The 25,044-nt window shown below is 39.3% G+C and overlaps 3 protein-coding genes across 7 annotated transcripts; 1 reads left to right on the top strand and 2 right to left on the bottom strand.

The window, feature by feature from the left end:
- Positions 1 to 1,000: 1,000 nt before the first annotated feature.
- mis18bp1 (MIS18 binding protein 1) lies at positions 1,001 to 11,408 on the bottom strand. 3 transcript variants are annotated; one of them, XM_086094253.1, is made up of 17 exons: positions 10,706 to 11,408; positions 10,106 to 10,237; positions 9,439 to 9,552; positions 9,305 to 9,399; positions 9,008 to 9,081; positions 8,758 to 8,879; positions 8,574 to 8,664; positions 7,067 to 7,176; positions 6,789 to 6,940; positions 6,049 to 6,118; positions 5,040 to 5,823; positions 4,045 to 4,223; positions 2,927 to 3,054; positions 2,455 to 2,597; positions 1,879 to 1,963; positions 1,749 to 1,803; positions 1,001 to 1,365 (listed from the first exon to the last, which is right to left on the bottom strand). In XM_086094253.1, exons 1-17 carry the CDS (start codon positions 11,328 to 11,330, stop codon positions 1,268 to 1,270), a joined length of 3,057 nt encoding a protein of 1,018 aa, XP_085950379.1. In that variant the 5' UTR covers positions 11,331 to 11,408; the 3' UTR covers positions 1,001 to 1,267. The 3 variants fall into 3 exon arrangements, with proteins under 3 accessions (XP_085950379.1, XP_085950377.1, XP_085950378.1); XM_086094251.1 differs by having other exon boundaries at positions 9,305 to 9,552; XM_086094252.1 differs by having other exon boundaries at positions 7,067 to 7,173; positions 9,305 to 9,552.
- A 301-nt stretch (positions 11,409 to 11,709) lies between these two features.
- Positions 11,710 to 19,198, bottom strand: lrrc74a (leucine rich repeat containing 74A). 2 transcript variants are annotated; one of them, XM_086094256.1, is made up of 14 exons: positions 18,974 to 19,198; positions 17,698 to 17,773; positions 17,208 to 17,383; positions 16,817 to 16,924; positions 16,657 to 16,750; positions 16,331 to 16,380; positions 16,172 to 16,253; positions 16,010 to 16,095; positions 15,459 to 15,653; positions 15,300 to 15,395; positions 15,070 to 15,213; positions 13,834 to 13,938; positions 13,472 to 13,557; positions 11,710 to 12,793 (listed from the first exon to the last, which is right to left on the bottom strand). In XM_086094256.1, exons 1-14 carry the CDS (start codon positions 19,043 to 19,045, stop codon positions 12,202 to 12,204), a joined length of 1,962 nt encoding a protein of 653 aa, XP_085950382.1. In that variant the 5' UTR covers positions 19,046 to 19,198; the 3' UTR covers positions 11,710 to 12,201. The 2 variants fall into 2 exon arrangements, with proteins under 2 accessions (XP_085950382.1, XP_085950383.1); XM_086094257.1 differs by lacking the exon at positions 18,974 to 19,198 and adding an exon at positions 18,365 to 18,402 and having other exon boundaries at positions 17,698 to 17,765.
- On the top strand, positions 18,787 to 25,019 carry angel1 (angel homolog 1 (Drosophila)). Of its 2 annotated transcripts, none has more exons than XM_086094254.1 (10): positions 18,787 to 19,110; positions 20,092 to 20,724; positions 20,820 to 21,040; positions 21,176 to 21,245; positions 21,983 to 22,425; positions 23,135 to 23,276; positions 23,350 to 23,481; positions 23,563 to 23,593; positions 23,942 to 24,099; positions 24,204 to 25,019. In XM_086094254.1, the coding sequence occupies exons 1-10, from the start codon at positions 19,044 to 19,046 to the stop codon at positions 24,365 to 24,367; spliced, it is 2,061 nt and encodes a 686-aa protein (XP_085950380.1). In that variant the 5' UTR covers positions 18,787 to 19,043; the 3' UTR covers positions 24,368 to 25,019. The 2 variants fall into 2 exon arrangements, with proteins under 2 accessions (XP_085950380.1, XP_085950381.1); XM_086094255.1 differs by lacking the exon at positions 18,787 to 19,110 and adding an exon at positions 19,118 to 19,478.
- The last annotated feature ends 25 nt before the right edge of the window (positions 25,020 to 25,044 follow it).

Genomic DNA, 25,044 nt, shown 5'->3' with positions numbered 1-25,044 from the left:
TGACTTTTATTGTATACTTATAATAGTTTAAAACTCTACTTTCAAAACTTAACTCTAGTTTAAAAGCCTACTTTGAAGCCTAACCTCTTTACCGACGCATCACCGTGATATTAATTTGGATGCAATACCGCCCTCTGACCAGTAGAGATCGCCAAAACTCTACCTAAACTCCTCAAAGTCCCAACTCCACTTCTAGCTTTACCTCCACTTTAAACCGAACGTCACTGTAAAGTGTAAACCAAACTTCTACCTTCACGTCCCAATTAAAAACGGACTTCTTGATAAAGTCTAGTCAGGCTTCCGACCTCATCAAAGTACAGAAACAGCTCTTATTAAAGCACTAAATTATATTAGATTGAACAGTGATGCAGGGAGTGTATCAGTGCTCGTTTAATTGGACCTGGATCATAATATACTGTTGAACAGGCTGGAAACGTGGATGGGGGTTAAATTAAACTTAAAATGGTCCTACTTGCAGGAAATAAGTTACTTTGTGACCATTGGAATTTTTGAATCTGATCAAAGGGCATGCAGGGTCCCCTCAAGAGTCAGTCCTTAGACCACTTTTGGTACGTCTGTTACTTTTGGGTCAAACGTTTCAGAACGCCAATTTTGCCCATCATGGTTATGCAGATGACACACAACTAGACTTTACAGATCACTCTGGACTTCAGAAGACATCCTTCTTCGCTACAGCTGCCCCTCACACGGTCGAACTGCCTTGTGTCAACTGATGAGTCGGTCAAATTCCTGGGAATTACAGTATCTATAAATAAATACCGTATGTGTGTGTGTGTTATATAAATGAGTTAAATGTCATGTATTTAAGTCTCAATTTTTTTATTTATAATTTAAGTGAATCATTTTACGACATGATTTTTTTTATTTATTTACATTAAATCAATTTAATCAGGTAAATTAATAAAGCATGAGAGATGCTTCTTGTGTACTGATGATTACAGTAGCAGAAAGGGCAAAAAGTTGTATAAACTTCTCACAATAACAATGATGAACAATGATTTAATAAGTTGAGAAACAGATAAACATCAATATGTAACATTTCTACAAATCTGTGAAAGTGTTTACATTTTCAAATGACCACTTCTACAGCAGTCCTCGGAAATGGTCCACTCGTAACTCATGTGGCCTTTGATTTAGAGTCTTCAATTAAAAGCCTGACCAAAAACAAAATGAATCAAGTGAAAAATGCAGCTACCATTCTTTTAGTTTAATAAAGACAATAAAAAAACATGTACATGTACATGTTTTAGTCATTAGAGAAGTAAAAATCCTCCTCTCCCCCATTGTCAGACAACGTGGCATCTTTGTCTGGCAACATCTCCCAAACGACAAAGGAATCATTTCCTGCGGGAGAAAAAAAAAGAGGATGCATACTTTACTTTTCTTTTTTAGGCCTGAAAGATAACATAAAAACACTTCACAGGACATTACAGTTGAGGAAAATGGCATATTTGATAAACGATACACCAAATTAAAATATTTTTTTCTTCATGTCATTAAATTAGTTGCCTTGGTATTATGCAATAAACGAGCATTTTAATTCACGTTGGGGGAAAAACAACAAATCTTACAGCTTATAGAAGTTTAAATTTGATGTTCCAGCCAACAAGCATATATTGTGAAAACATTGTAAATAATATTGTTACTGTATTTTTTTTAAATGAAATTGTTTAATTGGATTGTAAGTATTTTCAAGCCCTCCATGGGAACCCCGAAAAGAAACCTACCTGTGTCTTCGAGTCGTTTCATTTTTTGTTTGGGTAGGGTTGTGGGCAAAGACATCTGGGAGAGACAATACAAGAAAGTAGTAAGTAACCTGCTTCTGAAAACTGACCTACAAAGAATTATAAATAATACCTTTGCTGGAACTTTTTTGCGCTTGTTGACCCGATTTTGTGTTATTGCTTTCTGGAATTGAAAGGCATACTTGTCCCCGGAATTCCTTGAAGAAAGGAAAGTTGACCGGGGGTTGGTCAGCAAAACAGACAAAGTTAAGAGCATTTCTTGAAGGAGACTAATCTACTATCCTAATTAGGGTTGGGCATCGTTTGAATTTGAACGATTCTGATTCCTTGTTTTGATTTCGGTCTCAATCTATCCTTGATTCAGACGCTTTTAGGGGGCAGGGTCGAAAAAGCTTGTATGGTTTAAAATGTTTCAGTTGTCAGCTCACAATGCGCTATTCTCTTCTCAGACAGGATACAACCCCTCAACTCAACACGTCAAGGAAGACAACTTGCATTCCATTTTTTTTAGTTGCACCCTCGAGTGGAGGAGATAATTGCAACGTGACAACTTAACCCATGTGACAACAAGCCCCGGTCCCCCGACGTATTATGCCCCCATTGAGACATCTATTAGTGGTTGGAAACCTTTTATATTTGCAACGTTTTTACTGAATTGTGTGACCAAAATTGAGAAAAGGGCAATCACCCGTTTGGAGAATGCACCATCCCAAGAGTGGTATGCAGACACCGAGGAGTCTTCGCTTGTGGTAAATGCAGGGAAACAGGTGTCACAGGCTCCAGGGTGTTAATTTCGAAGTCCCGGTCTTCATCCAAACACAAGGCCGGGATCTGCTCGCCATGATGGGAACGAAAGGTGGGGAACGGTGTTAGCTTATCTCCAACTTCAATAGCATGAGAGCAGTACTTCCCGCCTATGTGAGAGATCATCAAGTGTGCTATGGGAAATTATTTATTCATTTACTACAAATAATGTATGTTCGCCACCGGCGTATTATGATGGGATGAACAATTAAATGCTTTTTCACAAGATGGCAGAAGGTACAATGAATATATTTCAGTATAGTTGCATGTCATCATAAAACATGCCGTGGCTCAATTAATGTTTGGAGACACGTGAAGAACAGACACATTGCAAAAACAAAACAAGCGCCGCCAACCTCAAAGCGCTTATTCTGGATTGCGCTGAAGGCGTCGTTGGTGTTCTCTTTGGGCATTGTCTGTAGGAACTGGCGCACCTGCTGTTTCCTCTTAAAGGTTCTAATGCCTCCAGATATGACAGAATTATCTGGAAGAGAAATTGTCAAGAAAAATGGGTAATGTTTAGGAAAGTCTTGCTAAGATTGTACTCAATTACATAAGATCTACGGGTATGTACAGTGAAGCCCCGTTTTAGAGGGAGGGAGAGAGATTTTTTTATTTTTATTTTTTTTAAGGAAGCTCAACCATAAACATTTCTTGACAACAATATGTTATAAGTGACCTCACTAGTCTAAACATGCCATTCTGATTAATATTACATTTGTGAAATATGAGTTAAGCAGCAAAATCCAGCCGTTTTTACCCATTTCAGGAGCGGCCATTTTGCCACGTGCTGTCGCGTGGTAATGACATCACAGTTGCTCGGGTCTCAGGCAACAACCAATCACAGCTCAGCTTCAGAAAACAGGTGAGCTGTAATTGGCCGTTGCCTGAGCCCTGAGCAACTGTGATGTCATCTGGATTTTGCTGCTAAACTCATATTCCACTAACGCAAAAAATAAAAAATAATTTGATTAGTGGGGCTGCATAGAACATTCTATTGTCAATAATTTGGGTGGGGGGGTTGACTTCCTCTTGGAGATACAATGCAGTTTTACCCCTACCAGATGTTTTAAATATATTTGTACTCATTAAAACACCAGGTATAGAATGACTATAAAATACTGTATCTATTCAGTCAGCGTCTGGGCGTGAACTGTGGCCGACAGCAGGCCTTGCGTTAGTATGCTCATTGTGTGCTTATGTTTTACGGTTTGTTTCTATTCTGGGACTGGTTTGCTAAATACGGCGCAGGGTGGTTCGCACATAAATTTTAAGACTATCAAGGCAATTTTTTCCAGCAAAATGTGCTAGTGCCGTGTCAAACAGCTCGGTCATGGGCCTTCCGGTATAATAGAGAAAACACAAACACATAGCCAGTAGGTTTGGTAGACTCTGTGATGTCCCACAGGGTGAATGAAAAGCAAACTTCGTCTACATGCACTCCATAGTGAGTCACGCAAGGCCTTTTCATCACCTGTGGCTTTTGGTGGTTCCGCCTTTTTCTTTCGTTTCCCCCGGGTTCTCTTCGCAGGAGTGCGGCAGTCTCCCAAGGCCAGGTCCGTCTTGCGGCACTCCTCTGCAGAGCGCGTGCCAACCATCATGGCCACCTTTTCCCAATAGAATGCCATGTGCGAGGGATACGTGGATACAGCCCTGACAAAGAGCAATACATGGGCACAGATGTGAGTTTCTCTTCTTATTAAGTGGAGCAGTGACGGTGCTTCCCAACCAATATGACGAGAGAAATCGCCAATTTGATTTAACCAATTTTCTCCCAAAAATGTATAAATACCTTCTATTATAGATGTTCCCAAAGACGTATTTATACGTCTTTTTTAAATGCTAGAGCATACAGAAGGCTTTGATGCAGCCTCTGAACTGAAGAGAAAGCTTGAAGCAATTGTAGATACAAAAACGGCCAGCAGGTGGCAGCAGAGTATAAGAGATCAACCAGGGCCATGTTTAAAAAAACAAACAAATAGTAATATACTTTTTCCTGATGAAAGAAGAGACTCCAATCTTTCGGTTGGCATGTCCCATGTTTTTATAGCAACAGACCACAATATTCTGTGGGCCTTGCAAAAACCAGTCAAAATCCAGTAACACAGCCGGGGAGCAAAGGGGGTTGCTTCAGTGAAAATGGCTGGGAGTGAATGAGTTAATTGGTCTGAAAATTAATTTAGAACAAATATTCTATGTGTTCATCCATCGATGCCAACTATGTTACACAGGTGCATTTTAGGATGATCCAAAACTTTCAGCCCTAAGAAATATCCTCTTTGCAGACACGCTGATGTTCATCTGATCCACACCGAAGGTGAAAATTCATAGTTTGGCTTTGAAATATAAATATTGCGTAACACCTGTCCCTGGATCTTTTCTGACACACCTCATGCATCTTGGCAAAAATAAATTAATAAATAAATAAATGTCTGTGAAAACTGTGATGTGTTTGACTGCGAGTCTTACTGCTGTAGTTTTGCCAGCTCATCCTGCGTCCACTCGTCCTCGTCTTGGCCTTGAGGAGTCCCGATGGCGAGTCCTCTGCTGGTTTTCTTGTTAGATTGCGTCAACTTTGTTGACGTCTTTGCAGGCGACAACGGTTTAAGGCTCCTGGTTTGAGGCTTTTGGCTTTGCTGCCTGGCCGCCGTTTTGCATAGTTTCTTCCTCTTCTTCGGAACCACCTCCTTCTTCTCCTCCAGCGAGGAAGTCTCTGATAATTTTGCACCAACAGCATAAAAGTGAGTAGGAGTGTGTTTTCTCTCTGACCTCTTTAATGGAGGAGCATTGAGCGCTTCCTTTTTGGACTTTTGGACAGCGAGCGTTTTAGCTTTCCTTTGAGGTGGCATTGCATTCGTGATGGACTCGTGTTCATCGGTGTGATTGGTTCGCCTTTTGTTCCCTTCCTGTTGCTGCGGATCTTCGGGCTCAGATATTTTGTCATTGACAGCGAAAAACTGCGGGGGAGTGATTTTCCCCCGTGACCTCATTTGACGAGTGTTGCACACCTCTGCTTTGGAACCCTCTAAGGGGAGCTTTTCGGGTTTACTTGACGGTAGCGCGTTCTCAGTGCTCGACTTTCGATCCGAAGCGGTGGAGTGACGGCTTCGACTCGCCGCTGCTGTTTTGGTTGAAACAGATGTTGTCTCTTCGTGTTGAATTTCAACTCGACCGTGCTTGTGACGCGGCGTCTTGGCTTTTGTCGGTGGTGCTGGCTGAACGCTATCTCTGGTGGACTTGTGTTGTTTATGATCTAGAACCATAAGAGAATTGGTTGCCAATAAACACATTAATTTCTATTTTTTTTATGCCATTTTATATTACTTTCAAAGGGATTGAGGAATCTCTCTCTGAATAATATAAGTCCATATAGTCAAGGGCTATATGGCGGCACGTGAATAAGTGAACTGCGATATTAGCGAGGGACAACTTGGTCTGAGTTGGCAGTGGCTGACAGGACAGGAAAATCATCATTTACCTTTACCGTTGAGAGGAAAAGCCTGGTCAGTTTTTTTAGACTTCTCCGTAGACTCTACTGTAGAATCATCCTGTAGAAAATAAAATATGAACGATGATAATTAATCACAGAGGGCAGAGTATGACCATGCGTGCTGATGAAACGTTGTCCGAAATGGCATGCCGCCATTTCATATGAATTAACTCATTCACTGCCAATGACGGCTATAGACGTCAAAAATTCCTTTGAACTATTTCTATTAGTTTAACATTTTTTTCCCACTTTTGTCAACTAGTGTATGAAAACCTAGATTATTTTTATTGTACATTTAAAACAGATATAACATTTGTGATTAATCGTGAGTTAACTACTGAAGACATGCGATTAATTATGTTTACAAATTGTTATCGCCTGATGCCCCTAATTTTTATAATTTTTTCGTTTGTTTTTTTAAATCGCGTCAGGTGATTAAAATTTGTTATATTAATTAATCGCTTGACTTTAATAGCTAACTCACGATTAATCACAAATGTTATATCTGTTCTAAATGTACAATTTAAAAAAATCTAGGTTTTCATACTCTTGTTAACAAAAGTGGAAAAAAAACTAATAGAAATAGTTCAAATGAATTTTTGACGTTTATAGCCGTCAATGGCAGTGAATGAGTTCATATTGACAGTGCCTATTTGCAAAGTGTTCAGTGTCAATTATGTCATATAATTTCACAAGAAAAAAAAGAAGAAGAAGTTTGCAGCACTTACTGTGCTGTGCCTGGAGCTGTTGTAACAATCAAAGATGGTAACATTCATGTCTGCATCCAGGAAGACCCTGCCTCCTTTCCAGTAGTCCAGGGGCGGCTTGATCACCCGACCACTTCGAGTCATTTGAGCGGCGGAAGCACAAATGCTGTGCGCTGCAGAAGAAGAGCAAATGTATGAAGACAGTAAAAAAAATAAAAAAATACTTGAATGCTACGGATTGCTCAAAGGGATAATTCATCTTAAGGCTTTTATTTATTTTTTTAAAATCTTGTACATACTTGTGTTGACAGCATTTTCCTTATTTTTTTTCATCCTCGGGAGAGCAGACGTCTCCGTTGTTGTCCTGGTAATTTGGCTTCTCCTTTCAGTGCTCACCTTTTCCTTTCTTCTAAACGGAATTTAATCCAGATCTTGATTAAAAATGCAATTTGTTGATACAGGAGTCCCAACCAACCAAAACAGTCCCAACATTCAACATTATGAAATTACGAACCAGCACATTGTCATTACGTTTACTTATACTTACTGTTTTTCATTCATAGCCAAGAAATTAGAACTATTTTTGACACAAATATTTACTGCCACTAGAAACGCAATATCTGAAGGAATCACACATGAATTCTGTAGGGCTGATTTTTGATTGAAATACTGTGAAATTAATTAAAAATGGAAGAAATTCTGAATGTAATTTATGTATTTATTTTAAAATTTATTGATGTCAATCCGTATGTACGGGAGGCAGCTCACATCCAAACAACAGCTCTTGGGAAGCTATTCTGAACTCCTGCAAATAAATTCAAAATGCAAATACCCACACGTTAAAAAGATGGAAGAATTATGAAGCTGTTATCAAGTAAGGTGTCCGACCTGTTGATGTTTTGGATTGAAATGGCTTTGATTTTAGTAAATATGACCTCTTAATGTTGCAAATACAACAAATGACTATTTTCAGTTCTTATAAAATGGCTTGACACTCTGTTGTGTGTAATAATTTGGAAGTTTGGGTTTGAAAAAATATATATACCGTTGTCATTGACTCCCTCCTTTTCCGTTGGGATTAGGTTCCAAAAAATACCCGCAATAAATGAAATCCGCAAAGTAGTTAGCTTTATGATTTACATTTATAAATGTTTTAAGGCTCTAAAACAGCTCACCACACATTTTATGCACTTTTCTCATCGAGGCATTTACATTTTCGCACATTTTTCTCTTATTTAAACATTCTCAGAGTTCAAACCTTCATAAATTTTATAAAATACACACATTACTGTAAAAAAAAATTTAATGCAAAATTGCACACACAAAAAATCTGCGATACAGCAAGGCCGCAAAAAGGGAACCGTGTTATAGCGAGGGAACACTGTATAGGGATTTTTTTTTACCTAAGAAAAATGTCATTTGCATGATAATTTGGAACACAATAAATATCGAAATAATAAAATATCAAAATAATAAAATATCAAAATAATAAAATATCAAAATAATAAAATATCAAAATAATTAAATAGAGTGCTTTGACGTACCGCCTGTGAAAACCTTTTGTTGAATGTCACCTTTTACTTGAATGAGTATTTTTTATTGGTAAATGTGTAATTAGTTTTGTTTTTGAATGGAAAATGTGGAATTGTGTAACCTGGCAATAGCCAGACTGATATTGCAATTCACTCAAGGGAGTTCTCCACAATATCAACCTGGGACTTCGCCACTGGGATTTTGCTCAGTAAAGGCGGGACATCGTTAGAAGAAAACATACAGTATGTCCAAAATATTTCATAAAAATCTTACCCTTCTAATTCTGACAAACACTTCTCAAAAAGCTCTTTCCAATTTGCAGGGTATCCATGTGTGAACTTCCTCAAAAGCCAGCGGGGAAAGTCTAACACAGCAAAAATGTGGCACGTGAGTCAGTGAAAAGAGCGATCGCGACATCACGTACACTTCACGCAAGTCATCATTCCATTGATCTTACCAGACTTCTCATTCTGCTTCATCTTGCCCACCAAGATGTAAACATTGCCCGATAGCGTCTTCAGCATAGTACGGGAAACCCTCTCCACAATAATGTTACTGTTCCACTGTGTCCTGTTATCCCTGTGCAAGATGAAACACAACAACTATCAAAATCATGTGGAATCTGACAGACAACACAATACTTGTAAACAGTGTCAGTATGAAAAACAAATAACCAAAAAAATAAAAAATAATAAGAAAAGACTTGCATGCGAGTTCCTTCCACAAACATCCCATTGCGATTCATTCTCAAGAACCACTCTTGAAGCTTAATGGCGCTCTCCTGCCAAGGGAAACAACAACAACAAATAACTATTACTAATTGATTTAAATAATAAATTAATAGAATAAAATTGTCATAAGATTAAAGTTGTGGCCATAAAGTTGCACTTATTTCATAAAATAAAATGGGCCCCAGACTCTGCTTCTTCAAAGGAAGGTGTGTCGGTGGAATTGAGGAGGTCTTCCAAGTGTTATGGGAAATATTTAAATGAGCTTCTACTCACAGAGGGTGCTTTTGTAAAGTTCGGCCATTTCTTGTTCTTGGGAATGGAGATGCTGGGCCGGTTGAGGAGGATGGGATCAAACAAAATATGCTTCAACGCTACTGCGGCGGAAGAGTCCTCTTTGGGAATCAGTGTGTGTGGCTGGCCGTCGGCAAGCTCCTGGGTGAATGGAATCTCAACTTCCGGGCGTCTTCTTAAAACATTGCATTCCTCCATCTTGTCCGCTTTGGAATGACATTCATAGCCAGCTAAAATACAGTAATTAACACTGATTTTTGGGCACAGGGCACAGATTTTGTTTAACTTATTCACTGCCATTGACGTCAAAAATTCTATATTAATACTACCTCTATTAGTTTAACATGTTTTTCCACTTTTATTAACAAGAGTATGAAAACCTAGAATTTTTTTTATTGTACATTTAGAACAGATATAAAATTTGTGATTAATCGTGAGTTAACTATTGAAGTCATGCGAATTACAATAAAAAAATTAAATCGTCTGATACCCCTAATTTTTAATCATCTTTTCTTTTTATATTTATTTAGGTGCAACAGACAATTACATTTTTTTTTTATTGTAATTAATCACATGACTTCACTAGTTAACTCGCGATTAATCACAAATTTTATATTTGTTCTAAACGTACAATCAAAAAAAAATCTAGGTTTTCATACTCTTGTTAACACAAGTGGAAAAAATGTGAAACTAATAAAAATAGTTAAAATGTTTACGTCTATAGCCGTCAAAGGCAGTGAATGAGTTAAGGGCAGACAATAGACTTTCCGTGTTTTTGCCTACCTCCATCCATCCGTTCACTTCGCTCCTGGCACTCTTCGCTGTCTTGCTCTAGCTCTCTTCTGTTAACGCTTTCTTTCATTCGAACAAATATCTTAGCAGGAGACATTAGCTTTTCCAAAGACACAGTGCACCCTGTAATACATACATTATAATGGCTTACTGAGGTTATTGAAGAAAATATATGCTTATTAAATATGTCGTTTTTCATAGAGGATAAAGAATATATGCCTGTGAGTGTTGTTATATTGTCTTTATCCCTGCGTTGTTACGCTTTTTTTGTTTAAATATCAGTTGAGGCATCATAACACTGCCATATAGATGATATTCCTTAGCCTGTCTATCGCGTTTCGCATTGTGTGTTAACCGTAAATTTGCGGATTTTCATCAGAAAAGTTGTGTGGTTAAGTACACAACCTATAATTGTCCTTTTGTTTTGTTTGACATACACTTCACCTGGGAGCGGCAATAAACAGCTTGAATCCTCACTAACTGACTGACTGAGTTGAATTGGCTGCCACCATCAGCGCTCATTTTATGCTCATAAGTCAAAAATCATCTGATCATATTAATAATAAATCAATGAAGGAAACAGCGCCTTACTATTCATCCTGTATGTGTTTTTCGTTGGAGTGTAGGAACACCCGACTGCAGTCTCCATGTCAACATCTACACTGTCTGATGTGACTTTAGTGCAAACGTTGTTTATGTCCTGCTTATCCACTTTTCTTTTCCTCAGTTTCATCCTCAAGGGGGAAAAAATAGACACAGGAGAGATTTGTTCCTCGAGCCTGTCGTCGCTTTTGTCAACAATCTGTCGAGGTTCTCTGGTTGAACGTGGGTGGATGAGAGGTGGAAACATCGGCGTGGAATCCATCAATTGTCCCATTGGTGATTTGAATCCATTTAACGTGTTGGTTGCATGCGGGAGCTCCGCTTCCTCGCTATTGTAATCTGAGTACGAATAGCCGAGGCTTTTCTTGGGACTCTTTACGGGCGAAAAGGTCCAAGCCTCCAACTCACCAAATGTGTGATGAAGTTCATCAGTTCCCCAAATGTTGTCAGTTCTACACAACACGGCTCGTTTCACTTGCGCTGAATGTTCTTCTTGAATTCCACACGTCATTTGGTCACCGCTCTGTATTCGCGATTTAAGCAGGGCAAACACCTTAGCCGGAGATTGGAACCAAGTGTCCGAACATTGCAAGTCACGCTGATACGCCGTCATTGGTTTTTAAAAGTTGTGTGCAACATTAGCAACTGGATGTAGCTAACAACTAGCCTACAGTTTGAAAATATTCGTAACTGCCGCGTTTGGGCGGAGACTTTTGCCATTGGTCGGGGGGGAAAACGTGACTTCCGTTTGTAATTTTTTCTTTATTGAAAAAAAAATGTACCAGAACGAAGAAACTATCAACGTCACATTTTTATTGTTTATTTACGCTTCTTTTTCATTAATATAAAATTCTCGATTATATATTTATAAAAATTATGATTTTTTTCTTTTTATATTGTTATTTGGTAGGTTTTGTGTGGTTCGCAACTTAGCACCATAGACGTCGATGCCTTTTTTTCTTCTTCAAATTTTATTGAAACTTTGTGAACAAAATATGCATAAATATCAACATTATGCTAGGTACAGGAATAAAATAATCAAGAAACAAACACAAATAAATTAAATTTGATTAGTAAGAAAGCAGAAAAACTATACAGTGGAGTCCTTTTCATTCAAGGTGTATTGATTGATAATTCAGGAGCGATTTGGAATTCTCATTTTATGCAAGTGCATTTTGCCAATTAGAAGGACAAATGACAATGGTCTTCAGTCCATTTACTATTTAATATATTCACTAATTATGAGTTCATTGATTAATATATTCACTTTGGAGTAACTTAATTCTTTAGATTAACTTGATTCAAGTGAACATTTGAAGTTTAATGAACTAATAATTAATTAAACTTAAAATATTAACTTTGGATTAACTTAATTCAATCGTGTGTTACCAAATGAAGCAATTTTATTAAATTGGTCAATCATTTCATTTGTTACCTTAAATTGGTTCAACAATTCTCTTTTTAAAGTGTTGAGACACATTTGTTCAATTATATTTTTGCAGTGTTTTTGGATTCTTTGAGTACTTCTTTGCTTTAGATTTCTTGACTTTCTTGGCTTTAACGTCTAGCTGTGCGGTGTCAAGAGCAGGTCTGGACCTGGTCAGGTGGTTAATAGTTGGTTGCTTAAATTTGCTGTGGCCCATTTCTGGACTGGAGCGCACAGCCCGCGTAGGGATGAACCTGCCTTGGGTAGAACGAGGTGAGGTAGTCAACAAGTCGGGTTGAGAACGTGAGTGCAAATTTGGAGACTTGGTGAAACGGTGTGGCGTCGCGTCTGCCAACATGGGCAGGTGGATGTGGCCACTGGGGTTGGAGACTGCGGCACTGTTTGACATCACAATGTGGTGCCAAGAACTGAGAGGAGTGGCAGAGAAGCGATTTGGCCCAGCGGAATCTGCTTTTGTGTCTCCTGGAGATATGACCACAGAGCCGTGTGGCGTCACTGCCTCCACGGCGCTCTGGAACGTCTTGAGGATGCGGTCGCTCTTATGCTTCTCTTTCTTCTGACGGGATGCGACCTTGCGTAGTTGTCGGCGGTGATTCTGCATCATCTGCTTCCTGGTATCCACCAGTCCCCTGCAGAGAAACATCAGCACAGTTTTACTGTGCACTTTAGGAATTTCAACACTCTCAATTTGTATGAATGCCTTCCATACTTGGATGTTTATGTTATTAAGTCATAAAGACTCATGTTTGACACACAGACAACGTTTGGTGCGTCATCTTAACCCTTTACAGCTGCGATTCGCAACCATTTTGTGCCACGAGAATTCATCAGGTGTGCAGCAGAAAATAATCCCATTTCACTTGTTTGGTCCTAAAATTATCGACTAAAAATTACATATGATATTCCAAATCCCCAAAGTAGGCATTTTGAGCATCCACTAATGTAATGTAATGTCACTCAATAAAATATTTACAAGACAAAGTAACATCATTTAGGAAAGGTGCCTGGATTTAGTCTCAAAGTTCTTGAAGAAAACTGCTTTATAAATAAATATCTTATCATAAATATTCTTTGAGCGTCAACATCTCCGTGCCATATAAAAACATCACTGATTATAAATATAACGTGACAGGGTCATAAATTAAATAGTTTGACCGCATCATATCATGAGTCAAACATTAATAAAGCCAGTGTTCGACAAGAGGATTGCCACCATTCAGTGTTTTATAACAATAAACTGAGAGGAGCAATGCAAAGGACAAACGTGGAAATACGAGTTTATGCAAACATTATGGGACATGAGTCACCTGTAGTCCACCATTCCTGTTCTGTCACGATCGAGCCTCTGGACAAGCTCCTCAATCTGGAATCGATCCAAGGGAATGCTTGATTGCTGTTAAGATTTCGAAGGAAATAGTCAATACTATAAATGAAGTCTTTTGTTATATTTTATAATACAAGTTTTTGGCATGCAAATTAGCGCACTCCTTAATGAATGATTTGTTTATCGTGGTCTTTAGTCTGAAAAGGTCAGAGATGAGATCTCAGATTTAAGTATCTTGGGGAGGGTCTTGCACACGACTCAGGGGAGCATAGAGCGAGAGATCGACAGGTGGATCGGTGCAGTGATGTGAACGCTATTTCTGTAAAAATGGCCAATCATTCAAACCTGTATTGCGTTCCTGAAATCAACCACAGGGACTCGCATGGTCGCATCTTTGTCGATATTTCGGAAGAAATCCCACAGACGTAGCTTGCGTTGATCCAGGTAGTCCTTCAATAAATGCAAAATAAATATATGTGAGCCTGATTGATGGAATACAGGGTAATAGTTTTTTTTTCTATTTCCTTCCAGGTATGATTCTGGTAGACTTGAGGCCATCCGGCATTTGATTGCTGAAGCGTTGCAGATCCAGTTTTGAGAATATTGCCATGAATAATTTAAATTGTACCACAATTTGGAGCCTTGTGACCATAAAGCTTCTCAAACAAGCAGCACCATTGGGGGGGGAAAAACGACTCATTGCCCGGAGGCAATTTTGCAATGCTTCAATGTCAATTAGCAAGGGAATAATATGCTGAGCCGATGGCCTCACATCTGTCCGAATTATACCTCAAACAAAACAGGATAAAAGAAGTGCGGTAGTTTATAGTGGTTTTGGGACACCCTGTATTGTATATTGTCTGTCTGGTAAATGTTGCTTTCAAATCAATAACCTCTCTTTCTTAAATTGGGGCACTGGTAGTGCAAGTTGCAGCCTTTCAAGGTGACAATGCACGTTCAATTTCAAACCTGTGCCCAAATACCCAGCCAATCAGGAAGGCCATCCAGGTTTAGGTGAACGGTATGAGATTGTTTAATAGGTTTTAGGTGAACTAATGAAAGCACACTCACACACCCACATACAAAATATGAATTAATAAAAAAAAAACAATAAAAAAATAAAAAAGAGAGCAATGATGATGACATGTCAAATCGGTAAAATCACCGAATGAAATGAGCTCTCCAGAAAAAGAGAGAGAGAGAAAAAAAAAAAAGGAAGGCCATCCAGCAACAATACTATGTCAAACAAATAATGTGAGCAGGGCTGGACTGGCACAAATAATCGGCCCTGGCATTTTGACCCAAGTCCTGACCACCCTTGGTTACCACGTAGTTCTACCACTGATGTTTATTGGTTCAGTTTGCTCACTATATTGTAAATGGATTAATGGGCCGCTCCCTCTAAATTGTGGGCTGGTCTCTGGGGTAAAAATGGAGGAAAAATAATAATTGAATAGCACCACATCGGACCCAAAAAACACTGGCCCACCGGGCGTCTGCCCTCTATGCCAAATGGCCAATCCAGCCCTGAATGTGAGTAATTTTGTGTGGTAACCCGTGACGGTTGGAAATATAACCAACCTGGATGACTTTCATTGGGTCAATGCGTTTTAATGGCTTCTTAGCAATAAACCCTCCAACCCCTCCATACTGTACATCCAGACCAGGATGCTCTTCACACGTCACCTCCAACAGATGTAAAAAGTTTTCATTGACCAGCACATTCTGCTCAGAAAAAAAAAAGATCAATTGACTGATGGGTTGGATGATAACAAATAATGTTAGGTCATTGATTGAACATGTGCACTTACACATATATTAATCTCCTCCAGGGCAGTGTTTGGCGTTTTCTTCACCATATTGACCAGGGACAGCGCTCCCTCTACTGTTAGTGAATTGTAAGCCAGCTGCAGGAGCAATTCAAACATTTGACATAAATACAGCACAGAGTTGTTACCAGATGAACTCACCATCAGCACCCGGAGGGTGTCGTTGTACTCGAGACCCCTGCAGAACATGCTGACACCCTCATTGGTGATGCGGTTGTTGTTGAGATTGAGGTGCACCAGAGTGTTATTGAATTTCAGAGCTTCACCCATCGCTAGGGCCCCCTCGTTCCCAAAACCGTTCCATGATAGGTCAATATGTTTTAACATCGTATTCACCTTGAAGAAAGATAATAGTCCACACTGACTTCCATTTGTGTCCCTTGAAATATACTCTACCATCACGGGTAAAGGTTTCTGCTTAAAGGTCACAATACATTTTAAAAAAAAAAAAGGCCAGGTCAAGTCATAGATGAGGTAAAAAAAAAAAAGTGTATATTTTAATAGTAAACAATTATTTTGCCCACCACGCATAATTAAAAGCGTTGAAAATATATATCCAATTCCAGAGGACTCAGTGCTTGACCAGTCATGAACCTCACTGCATGTCATTTATTTGCCACATGTTAAAGTCAAAGAACAACGAGAGTGTGAAGCAATGCAAATTAGATGGAATGCAGTGATTTCCAATGTACCTTGAGTCCGGCGCTAAGAGCAACAGCTCCTTTCATTCTGAGTTGATTCCAGCTAAGGTTCAGCACCTCCAGATGCTCGTTGTTTGCTGTGTAAATATGTGCAAATATTTCATGTTATTCTACAGTCAAGCAATCACATTATGGAGGTGAGTGATCGCATACCTAACAAAAGTCCTAGATACTCCCCTCCTTGTCCACAAAATGTATTATGGCTGAGGTCTAATTCCTTAATACTTAAGTTGATCTAAATGTAAAAATATTTTTTAACATAAGAAAAGTGTACATGGAAATTTGTCAGCTGTAGATGGATCAACAACTTACGGACAAGGCTTCTGCAAAATACTTTGCATCATCGTCTGTAAATCCATTTCCTGTTGAATTAAAAAAAACAATAGATAGATAATTGCTAGATAATAGCTACCTAGCTTGTTAGCTATAGTTTACTAGCTAGCTATCATTTGGATGGATGGATGATACTTTGTAGACAGACAGACAGACAGACAGCTAGATAGATAGTAGTACATATTGATTGATAATGTATTAAATCAGTATGAAACATTAAACAATGAGTACAGTAAACACTGACAGATAATATGGATAACAGTATACCAAGTAGAGTTCAACATTAACATCCTTATATACATTACCTGAAAGTTTGATCGATTTTAGTGAAAGGCTGTCCAGCAACATTTTACCAACATGCTCAGCTCCAGAAGATTGAAGATGGTTACTGGACAAGTCCTATAATATGCATACATGAACTTACTATAAACTACATTTAATTAATAAATAATATTTTCTTCATACTAAATGCTGGATGGTGAAATTAGCCTTCAGCATTTCCGCCAGGTCCTTGGCTCCCTCTGCTTGTATGTGGTTGTCAGCCAGTTCCAGAGTGCTGATATGCATTTCACTCTGAACACAAAAGACTCATCATTAATGTCTATCCATCCATTTTCTATGGCGTCGATCCAAGCAAGCATTTGCACTCACATTCAAACCTGTTTTGAACGAGTGTTCAATTAACCCAACATGCATGTTTTTGGAATGGTGTGGTAGACGTAAAGTCCACACAGGAAGGCCAGAGCTGAGATTCAAATCCCTGAACCTCAGAACAGTGAGGCAGGCGTATTCAATAAACCCACTGTCAATTTTAAACATGTTGCTCTTAGTGACACGCTCACATGTTGCCACTCACCACCAAAGCAATAGCAAGTGCCTTGCATCCCAACGGTCCAAGGCCATAGTGGCTGAGGGTCATGGTGGGAGAGTCGAGGTTCCGGATGAAGTAGGAGACTGGAACAACACCCACCAGCTTGCAGGCTTGTAGGTAAACATCAGCTACAGATGTCTTATTGCTTCTGTCTTCTTTTTCTGTTTTATTGTGAGCATCATGCGTCAAACAACATTCGGCAGTGAAAGAATGTTTGGATGGAAATCATTTACAAGACTGCATTTACTGATCCAACAATAGTGTAGTTAGCAGTGGTTATCAAACTAGGGTCCGAGGGTTCTAAAGGTCCTCGAGCTGTAACTTGGGGGTCCACAAAAATAATTAGCTTAGTTGAAATATATATATATATATATAAATCCAATTTAGGGTTTCACATGACAGTTGTGTATGGTGTTTATAATCAATAATCAATAATCTTGTTGCATTTGAGAAACCTCCGGTATAAAGCACTCACCATGTAAATCTGTGTCAAAATCCTCGTCCAAGCCTTGTCTCAATGTTGCTTGATTGTCATCCTCTAAACTGAGGGACTCAAAAGACAGCGTTGACATTTGCGTTAGCTGTGGAACTAAACACATATCATCAAGAAACAAGGAATTTCCTGTCCAAACGGTGCCATGTTCTTAATGAATGTAGGAGTCTGTGAGCTGAAATAAAACGCCTTGGTGTAACGCCATCTGTCAAGCAGCATGTGATATGTACGGCACTAAATAATTTACATGCATGCTGGACTGAGTAACTTGAATTGTATGACATGTTAGATTTGATCAATTGTAAATGATGGCATGTGAAGGTACAATTGTATGACATTAAATGTATATAAAGTGAGCACGTGCATCATTCTTATTGCTATTTTATTCTATCTTTTCATGGAGCAACACTGAAGAAATTACACTTTGCTCCAATGTTAAATTGTCAGTGTCGAGCTTGTACAACTAAATGTACTGTCCCCTCAAAATGAATTCAACACATAGCCACTAAAAAGTGAGTTCACCCATAAATGAAAAGTCCAAATTGACTGGCCATCTTTCCTCCCCCGTGTCTTTTGACACATTAGTGTTGCAAGATGTCAGGTGTGAATGGTGAGCAGGTGTGCTACATTTGGTGTTTTGCTCACCCACTTTTTTTGTTCACTGGAAGTTCAAAATGGCACCTGGTAATGAATCGCAAAGACCTCTTGAATTGTTTATCTGCATAAAGATGACCAAGCAGACTGAGCTGCAGCACAGTAGCAAAGGCAGTTACTGTTTTGAAGGCATACCGCAGTTTTAAAGTCACTGTCAAAAACCGCTAAAACTTTTTTTTTTATCCCGTTGGAATATGATTGCCTGCTTGCCATTTTCCCCAACGTGACTCACAATTAGTATAAATAGCGAAACATCATGTTGTCTACATATTGTTTTTTTATTTCTTTCCCCAACCATTTTATTGTGAGAGAGAAAAAAATATATATAAAAATATATCTAAAATCGTTGGATTAATGGATGGATGAAATTCAAATCAACAGTCATCTCCTGGTGAAAAGTAGTAACTACATGAGACATTATTTGCAGCTGCCTTGCTAATCAGCAATGTTGCGATTTTGGCTTAAAGAAGTACGGTGGCTAAAGAAGCATTATTATCCAACAGTTTTATAATTATTCAATTAAACCCTGCTAGGTCAATTACGCAAGCAACCACTGCAGCTACGCTTGTTGAAAGTGAAACTCGTCGTTTCGCTCTTTACTTACTCTGGACCTGAAAGGCCTCCGAGTGAGGACTGAGCACCGAACGCGCAAGCGCAGACTGGAGAAAAGAAGCATGATCGGCAGCTTGTTATTTTACGCCTTGTACCCGCTATCACTGTACTTGCGCAGACGACGGTCGGGTAAGCACAACTGGTAAAAGAATGTGTCTTCGTTGTTTTTAATGCCACCATTTTGTCCACCTTTGTGAAACGCGCAGCGATGCTAACACGGCTACGTCGCCAGTGCCAAGTTAAAATGCGTTTTGCTTGCTGACTCGATCAGCTTTTATTGTTACGTGACGGAGCGAGTTAAAGTTGTTGTTCCCTCGCACAAAATAACCATACCAATGCGTTTCTGTTAAAAACAAAAGGCATGGAGAAAGTAATATTTTAGGGGCAGAAACAGAACTCAACTTGGGGAACATGCTAACTCCTTAGCTTGCACCTGTTATCAGAGCTCTTTGCATGTGACGTCACGACGACAGCGCGTGGCAATGTTTTGAGTTGAGGTAAGTCAATCGAGAAGCAATTACACTAAACCGTAGACTTTTCGTTCAATGACACAAACTGTGTATTATCATTTGATTTGACTGAATAAATGTTAACAATACCACGCTTAATACTCTATAAGGTATTTTGTTCTCTGTGGAAAATTGTTTAGAAAGGCCAAACACGGTAAGCAGTAGACTAGATTTTAACTTATTGATCATGATTCAATTATACGCACAGAGAAACTGGTCAAAATGTCCAAACATGTTGATAAATCCCTGCTTTTGTAATTTGGGAATGTGCATCAAGCCCTTGGCAATGTTAAGTGTGACTGACTGACGGATTGCCCTCCCACCAGCTCCTTGAGAAAAATATCAATGTTTACACTCATGAAATAGCTCAAAATCGAAGTGGAGTTCTTGTATACTGGAAGTGGACAATGATAGGCATATACAAATAATGGAGCATGGCATAGCTGTTTTTTTTTTTTTTTTGTAATCTGCAAGGTAAACCTAGATTGAATGTGAGGCCCTGCTCTGACAAGTGCAATTCATCCAACATGTTACCCAGGTGTAAATGTAATGCATCACTCACTTTGTTAAGGCTTTACTGTACTGTGTTGCCCTTCTGCAGTTGTCAATGGCACGATGGCATGTGAGAGTTCTGCTGCCACAAGTCAGATGTCCATCGAGTCTCTGAAAAACCCACCGGACCAGCGGCTCGGCCAAAAGGGTTTGTCAACAGAAAAAAAGGAGGAAAAGATGAGCGAACAAATCTCCGATGAGGCCGACAAGACACCAGATGCAGAACAGCCTTCAAACATGAGTGAGGTCCAAACTGCAACGACGGAGAATAACTCCATGGGAGAAGAAGATAAACAGGAGACACCCAAAGAAGAAGTTGGGAACATGCACTCTCCACTTGAGCAACCAAGCTCTGAAGAAACTTCAAATGAGGATGATGACCTGCCTATCATCAGCCTTATGGGGGCACTAGCCAAGATGGAAAGTGAAGAAATCCCGGGAAATGCAGCTGCGTGCATCAAACAAGAAACAGAGTGCTGGGACGAATATGCTCATGTAATGCTGCCTGGTGTAACAAATTCAAACCCGAAGCTTGTCCCCAGTGCTAAAAATCACCGTGATACACAAATTGGATGGCACTATCCTGCGGGACCGGGCGGTACAGAGGAAATTTTTTGCCCGCTTTGGCAGTTTCCTACTATGAGCTATTACCCTCCGCAGGAGAAGAACGCAACATTTGACGGTGCGGATGTGAAGTCATCTTCCTTTAACTGTTATCACAGATTAAGTTAGTATTCTTTGATATTTGTTTATGTAAACAATGATGTATTCCCACAGTAATCTGGCGGTTATGGCAAACCACTTCAACAGAGCATCCCGATCCTCTGGTTCCTTTCACAAAGCCCTCCATAAACTTTACTGTCATGTCCTACAACATCTTGGCCCAGGAACTGCTGGAGGCCAACACGGAGCTGTACGCACACTGCCCCCAAGAGGCACTGGATTGGAACAACCGCTGCAGGATGCTTTTGGAGGAACTACAGAAATGGAAGCCAGACGTGAGTCAAATAACACACAAACACAAAGTTAACGCCACAACTCAAGATAAATCTGCACAAACTACTCGGATAAATAAAAAAAGCCTTTACAAACTTAATAATGCACAACAAACCACTTATTAAGATGCTATGCAGATTGTTTGTCTCCAAGAGGTCCAGGAGAATCATTATCAAGCACAACTGTATCCTTTCCTGACTGAGATGGGTGAGTCGTCTTAAATTGCACATATTGATTTTGAGCAACTTGAACCCACTTTTAATGACGAGGGAGAAAAATCGCCATGTGTATGCTTTAGTGCTCTGTTTTTCATAGCTTTCTTTGTACTTTTCATTTTTATTATCGATAGTTTATTTATTTATAGTTTCATGGACTCAAGTAGTACCAATACTTCATAGTCATGGTTCAGCATTCGCATAGTTGCTGTTTCTTCATTTTATTATTAATTTCTTTTGGAGGAAACTATCCACCATTAATTAGTCTTGCCTATCAGCTCTTTTTTTGCGCTCTAGCCATAACAATAAATGTATTACAATACTTGGGTGCTATCTGGTGGAATCGGGGTGTTATTGATGGCTAATTCATCGGTAGAGTTTTTTTTTTTCATTTGTGCTTGCAATGTTTTTGTTGGCGGTCCTTGAATGCACCATGCATGGAAAGTGAAAGCATGCTTCGTCTTCAATCCAAATGTAGCTACTAATAATAGCCGATTGACTTAACCATATCAAGTTGCCTGTATTCTCTAACATTTCTTCTGTGTGAATGACAAAAGGTGAGCACCCCCATCCCCCCTTTTTTTTTCCATCGGGTCAGCTGAAGTCAGTGTTTACCAACAAAGATTTGTGATTTTAAATCGGGGAAAGCGCTCACGTTTGGGCAGATTAATTGTGTGTGTGCCACTTAAAAGCAGACATGATTTTACTATTCTTCTGCTGCTTGTCCAGGTTACAACTGTGTCTACAAGCGGCGCACAGGGAACAAGACAGACGGCTGTGCTACTTGCTATCGCAGCAGTTGCTTTTCTGAGGTGTCAGTCACACCAGTAGAGTTCTTCCGACCCCAAACGGAGCTTCTGGACCGACACAACGTGGGCATAGTAGTAGTGCTTCGGCCCGCTGTCTATCAGGGGTCCAATGTGGCGGCGAAGGGCTCCCTGCTGTGTGTGGCCAACACACACCTGCTGTTCAATCCTAGGAGGGGGGACGTCAAACTGGCACAGCTGGCCATAATGCTGGCAGAGATCAACAGCGTGGTCAAATTGTGGAAAGATAAAGGTGAACACTGTAAAGTCATCTTGTGCGGGGACTTCAACTCTTTGCCGCACACGCCTCTTTACCAGTTCATCACCACCGGGGAGCTCCACTTCCAAGGTCTGCCGGCATGGATGGTGAGACTCTACTACTCTATGCCGGTTTGTTCACAAACTGAGACAAGAGTTCTTTGCACTGATGTTTACTGTGGGCTTACTTCGCTTTTTACACTACAGACACACCGTAGAACTGGTGAGACAAACAAATGGTGTACAATGAAATAAACTTAGCTTTACAAATTATACATAAAATACAAATAAAACATATATATACCGCTTTGGCCTGCTAATGAACAAACAAGGGGTACTTGTTTGACTTAATTAGCTTTACTTTAGTATCTTAAACTTGCGTGAGGTCGCGCTGCATCGGACTACTGCTTTGCTATGCTAGCGGAAAACAGGAAGTGACCTCATCGTGGTCTAAAAGTTAAACATGTACATTTTACTCTTTTAACTTGCAACTTATTATTATATAAACATATAGTACTACAAATTACTCAAAGATAATAGGAAAATAAAAACAATGCACATAAAAAAAATAAGTTGCGCACCATATTAAACTTTCAATGAGAATAAGTGAAATAACAGTCAGTTCCTCCTACTGGTGAAACACAAAATTACAGGTAGACATCAACTGTTACAACTCTTATCATATTTTGTGCACTCAATAGACACTTCATTATAAGAATACTTTTGATATTGTGACTAAAAACAAATACATCTGTATTTGTGTATTTAATATTGAAGAGTAGGTTTATCTGTTCACTTTTGCTATATCCGGGTACAGGTGTCTGGTCAGAAGGATTTTTCCCACAAAGGCACTTGCGATGTACTGTGTGCTCCTCTATGGCCCGACTGTTTGGGAATTTCTGACAGCTGCCAGTATGTCACTTCCAGTGAGGTAGATACAAGCGACTGTCCAGTCTCAGGTAGGCGTTTGAACCCGTATTATGCTCTGTACAAGCGGTAACAATAAAAAGACAAATTTGACTCTGTTTGCAGTGCCTCAAGCCTCTCCTAGAGGGAAATTTCACTACAGCCTAGACGTCCTCATGGACATGCGCTCCTGTCCACTTTCTTGTGTCCGTCCATGTGATTTGCCATTAATCCCAGGTGTCACTGACTGCAAACCAGGTAGAGCTGTATACACTTGCTTGGCCCGAGATGCACAACACATTTGATGAATTATATCTCTTTTTTTTTTTTTTTTTGAAGATGTGTCAAGCAGGAATCGGCCACCTATTAGGTTAGTTTAACCTCAATATTCTGCCAGTTGAACATAACAAATATTCTGTTGAGACTATGTCCATACATACAAGTTTATATGAAATACTGAAACTCTTATTGTAAGGCCATTGTAGGAAGAAAAAAAAGTTAACCTTTTGTAGAAAAAGGAACAGATGAGAGAAAATCCCATCATCACGCAAACTCAAACAGTTTTGTACCATTTTGATTTCAAAGACTTCAGCTGCAGTTTGCGTGATGACACCAAAAACGTGTTTGTGTCGACATGACCTTAAAATCACACAAAGCCTCTCAATTGTGATGTACTAAACAATTGGTCTGTCATAATGTTTGTGGGTGTGTGTGACAGTTTTCAACACATCATCAGACACCAGTTAGACTTGGAGTCCGCCTACAAACACACACTCGCTGACTCAGGCGCCCCGGAAGTCACAACCCTGCACTCTGAAGGGGCAGCCACTGTGGACTACATCTTTTATTCCTCCGAACGCGTCTCAGATCTTGCAGGTATTGGGGGAACTCCTCATTGTACATCATATTCAGTATTCCACAATTATGCACAATAATCTGGATGCTACTACTACTTTCTTCTTTTTTTTCCTGCTTACCAGGCAGCCAATTTGGTTGTGAAGGTCTGAAGTTGCTTGGATGTCTCTCACTGCTATCTGAGGAAACGTTATGGCTCATGGAAGGCCTTCCCAGCTACGTATTCCCATCTGATCATCTCAGTCTTTTGGCTAAATTCCATTTGGATCTGAACACAGCAGCGTGCTAAAAAGAAAAAAAAGGTGTTTGAATAGAATTTTATTCAACTGTCATGAGAGACTTTGCTATGCCGGCTCTGAAAATTGCACTCTAAAAACAGTCGGGTAAAAATAACCCAATTTAGGTAAAAAATAAATAAAAAGGGTAGATCCTCTACTTCGGTCAAATTTGTGCAAAACGACCCTTTTTTTTTCTCTCTTTCAGAACGTTTGACCCAAATTGACCCAAGAAGTGGATCTTTTTTATTTATTTATTTATTATTATTATTTTTTTTTTAACCCAAATTGGGTTATATCTGATCTAATGGCTTTGTGTTATTATATTATGCATATCCTGACTTGGGTAAGAGTCAAAGGAGTGAGGAAGCAACAGTTCAGAACATTTCTACATACTGTAATTATAGTCATGACTACGGAGATTATAGTTACTGTAACAATTTGCACATTTTGTTTTTTAAGTATTTCCCCTCCAAAAAATTTTGTATTGAATAAATGTTTCAATTGTTTTTATTTTTTTCCTGTTTGATTTCATTAACCAGCATGATTCAGCATACTGTAATTACACTTTAGTCTGGAAATGTATGTGACAGTTCTATGACAGATTTTAATGCTTTTTCCATTAATACCCCAACACTGTGGATTTGAATAAACTGATCAACGTGATTGTTGGAGGAAGATAAATCTATTT

The sequence above is a fragment of the Leptonotus elevatus genome, chromosome 14 (assembly GCF_054856555.1).
Source record: "Leptonotus elevatus isolate MCC_2025b chromosome 14, RoL_Lele_1.0, whole genome shotgun sequence".
NCBI lineage: Eukaryota > Metazoa > Chordata > Actinopteri > Syngnathiformes > Syngnathidae > Leptonotus > Leptonotus elevatus.
Note: the sequence above shows the minus strand (reverse complement) of the source record. Positions and strands in the feature narration are given on the sequence as shown.

What these genes read in the sequence shown, in the direction of transcription:
- mis18bp1 (XM_086094251.1), bottom strand. Translation starts at nt 11,330, where the DNA reads ATGACGGCGTATCAGCGTGACTTGCAATGTTCGGACACTTGGTTCCAA. An exon ending in AAACACATACAGGATGAATA is followed by an intron (nt 10,238 to 10,705) that starts GTAAGGCGCTGT and finishes TATGTATTACAG; the next exon opens with GGTGCACTGTGTCTTTGGAA. An exon ending in TGTTTGTCAGAATTAGAAGG is followed by an intron (nt 7,177 to 8,573) that starts GTAAGATTTTTA and finishes AATTCCGTTTAG; the next exon opens with AAGAAAGGAAAAGGTGAGCA.
- angel1 (XM_086094254.1), top strand. Translation starts at nt 19,044, where the DNA reads ATGATCGGCAGCTTGTTATTTTACGCCTTGTACCCGCTATCACTGTAC. An exon ending in TCCTTTCCTGACTGAGATGG is followed by an intron (nt 21,246 to 21,982) that starts GTGAGTCGTCTT and finishes CTGCTTGTCCAG; the next exon opens with GTTACAACTGTGTCTACAAG. An exon ending in AGGAATCGGCCACCTATTAG is followed by an intron (nt 23,594 to 23,941) that starts GTTAGTTTAACC and finishes TGTGTGTGACAG; the next exon opens with TTTTCAACACATCATCAGAC.
- lrrc74a (XM_086094256.1), bottom strand. Translation starts at nt 19,045, where the DNA reads ATGCTTCTTTTCTCCAGTCTGCGCTTGCGCGTTCGGTGCTCAGTCCTC. An exon ending in ATTTCAGGAACGCAATACAG is followed by an intron (nt 13,558 to 13,833) that starts GTTTGAATGATT and finishes AAATCTTAACAG; the next exon opens with CAATCAAGCATTCCCTTGGA. An exon ending in ACAGGAATGGTGGACTACAG is followed by an intron (nt 12,794 to 13,471) that starts GTGACTCATGTC and finishes GTTTCTCTGCAG; the next exon opens with GGGACTGGTGGATACCAGGA.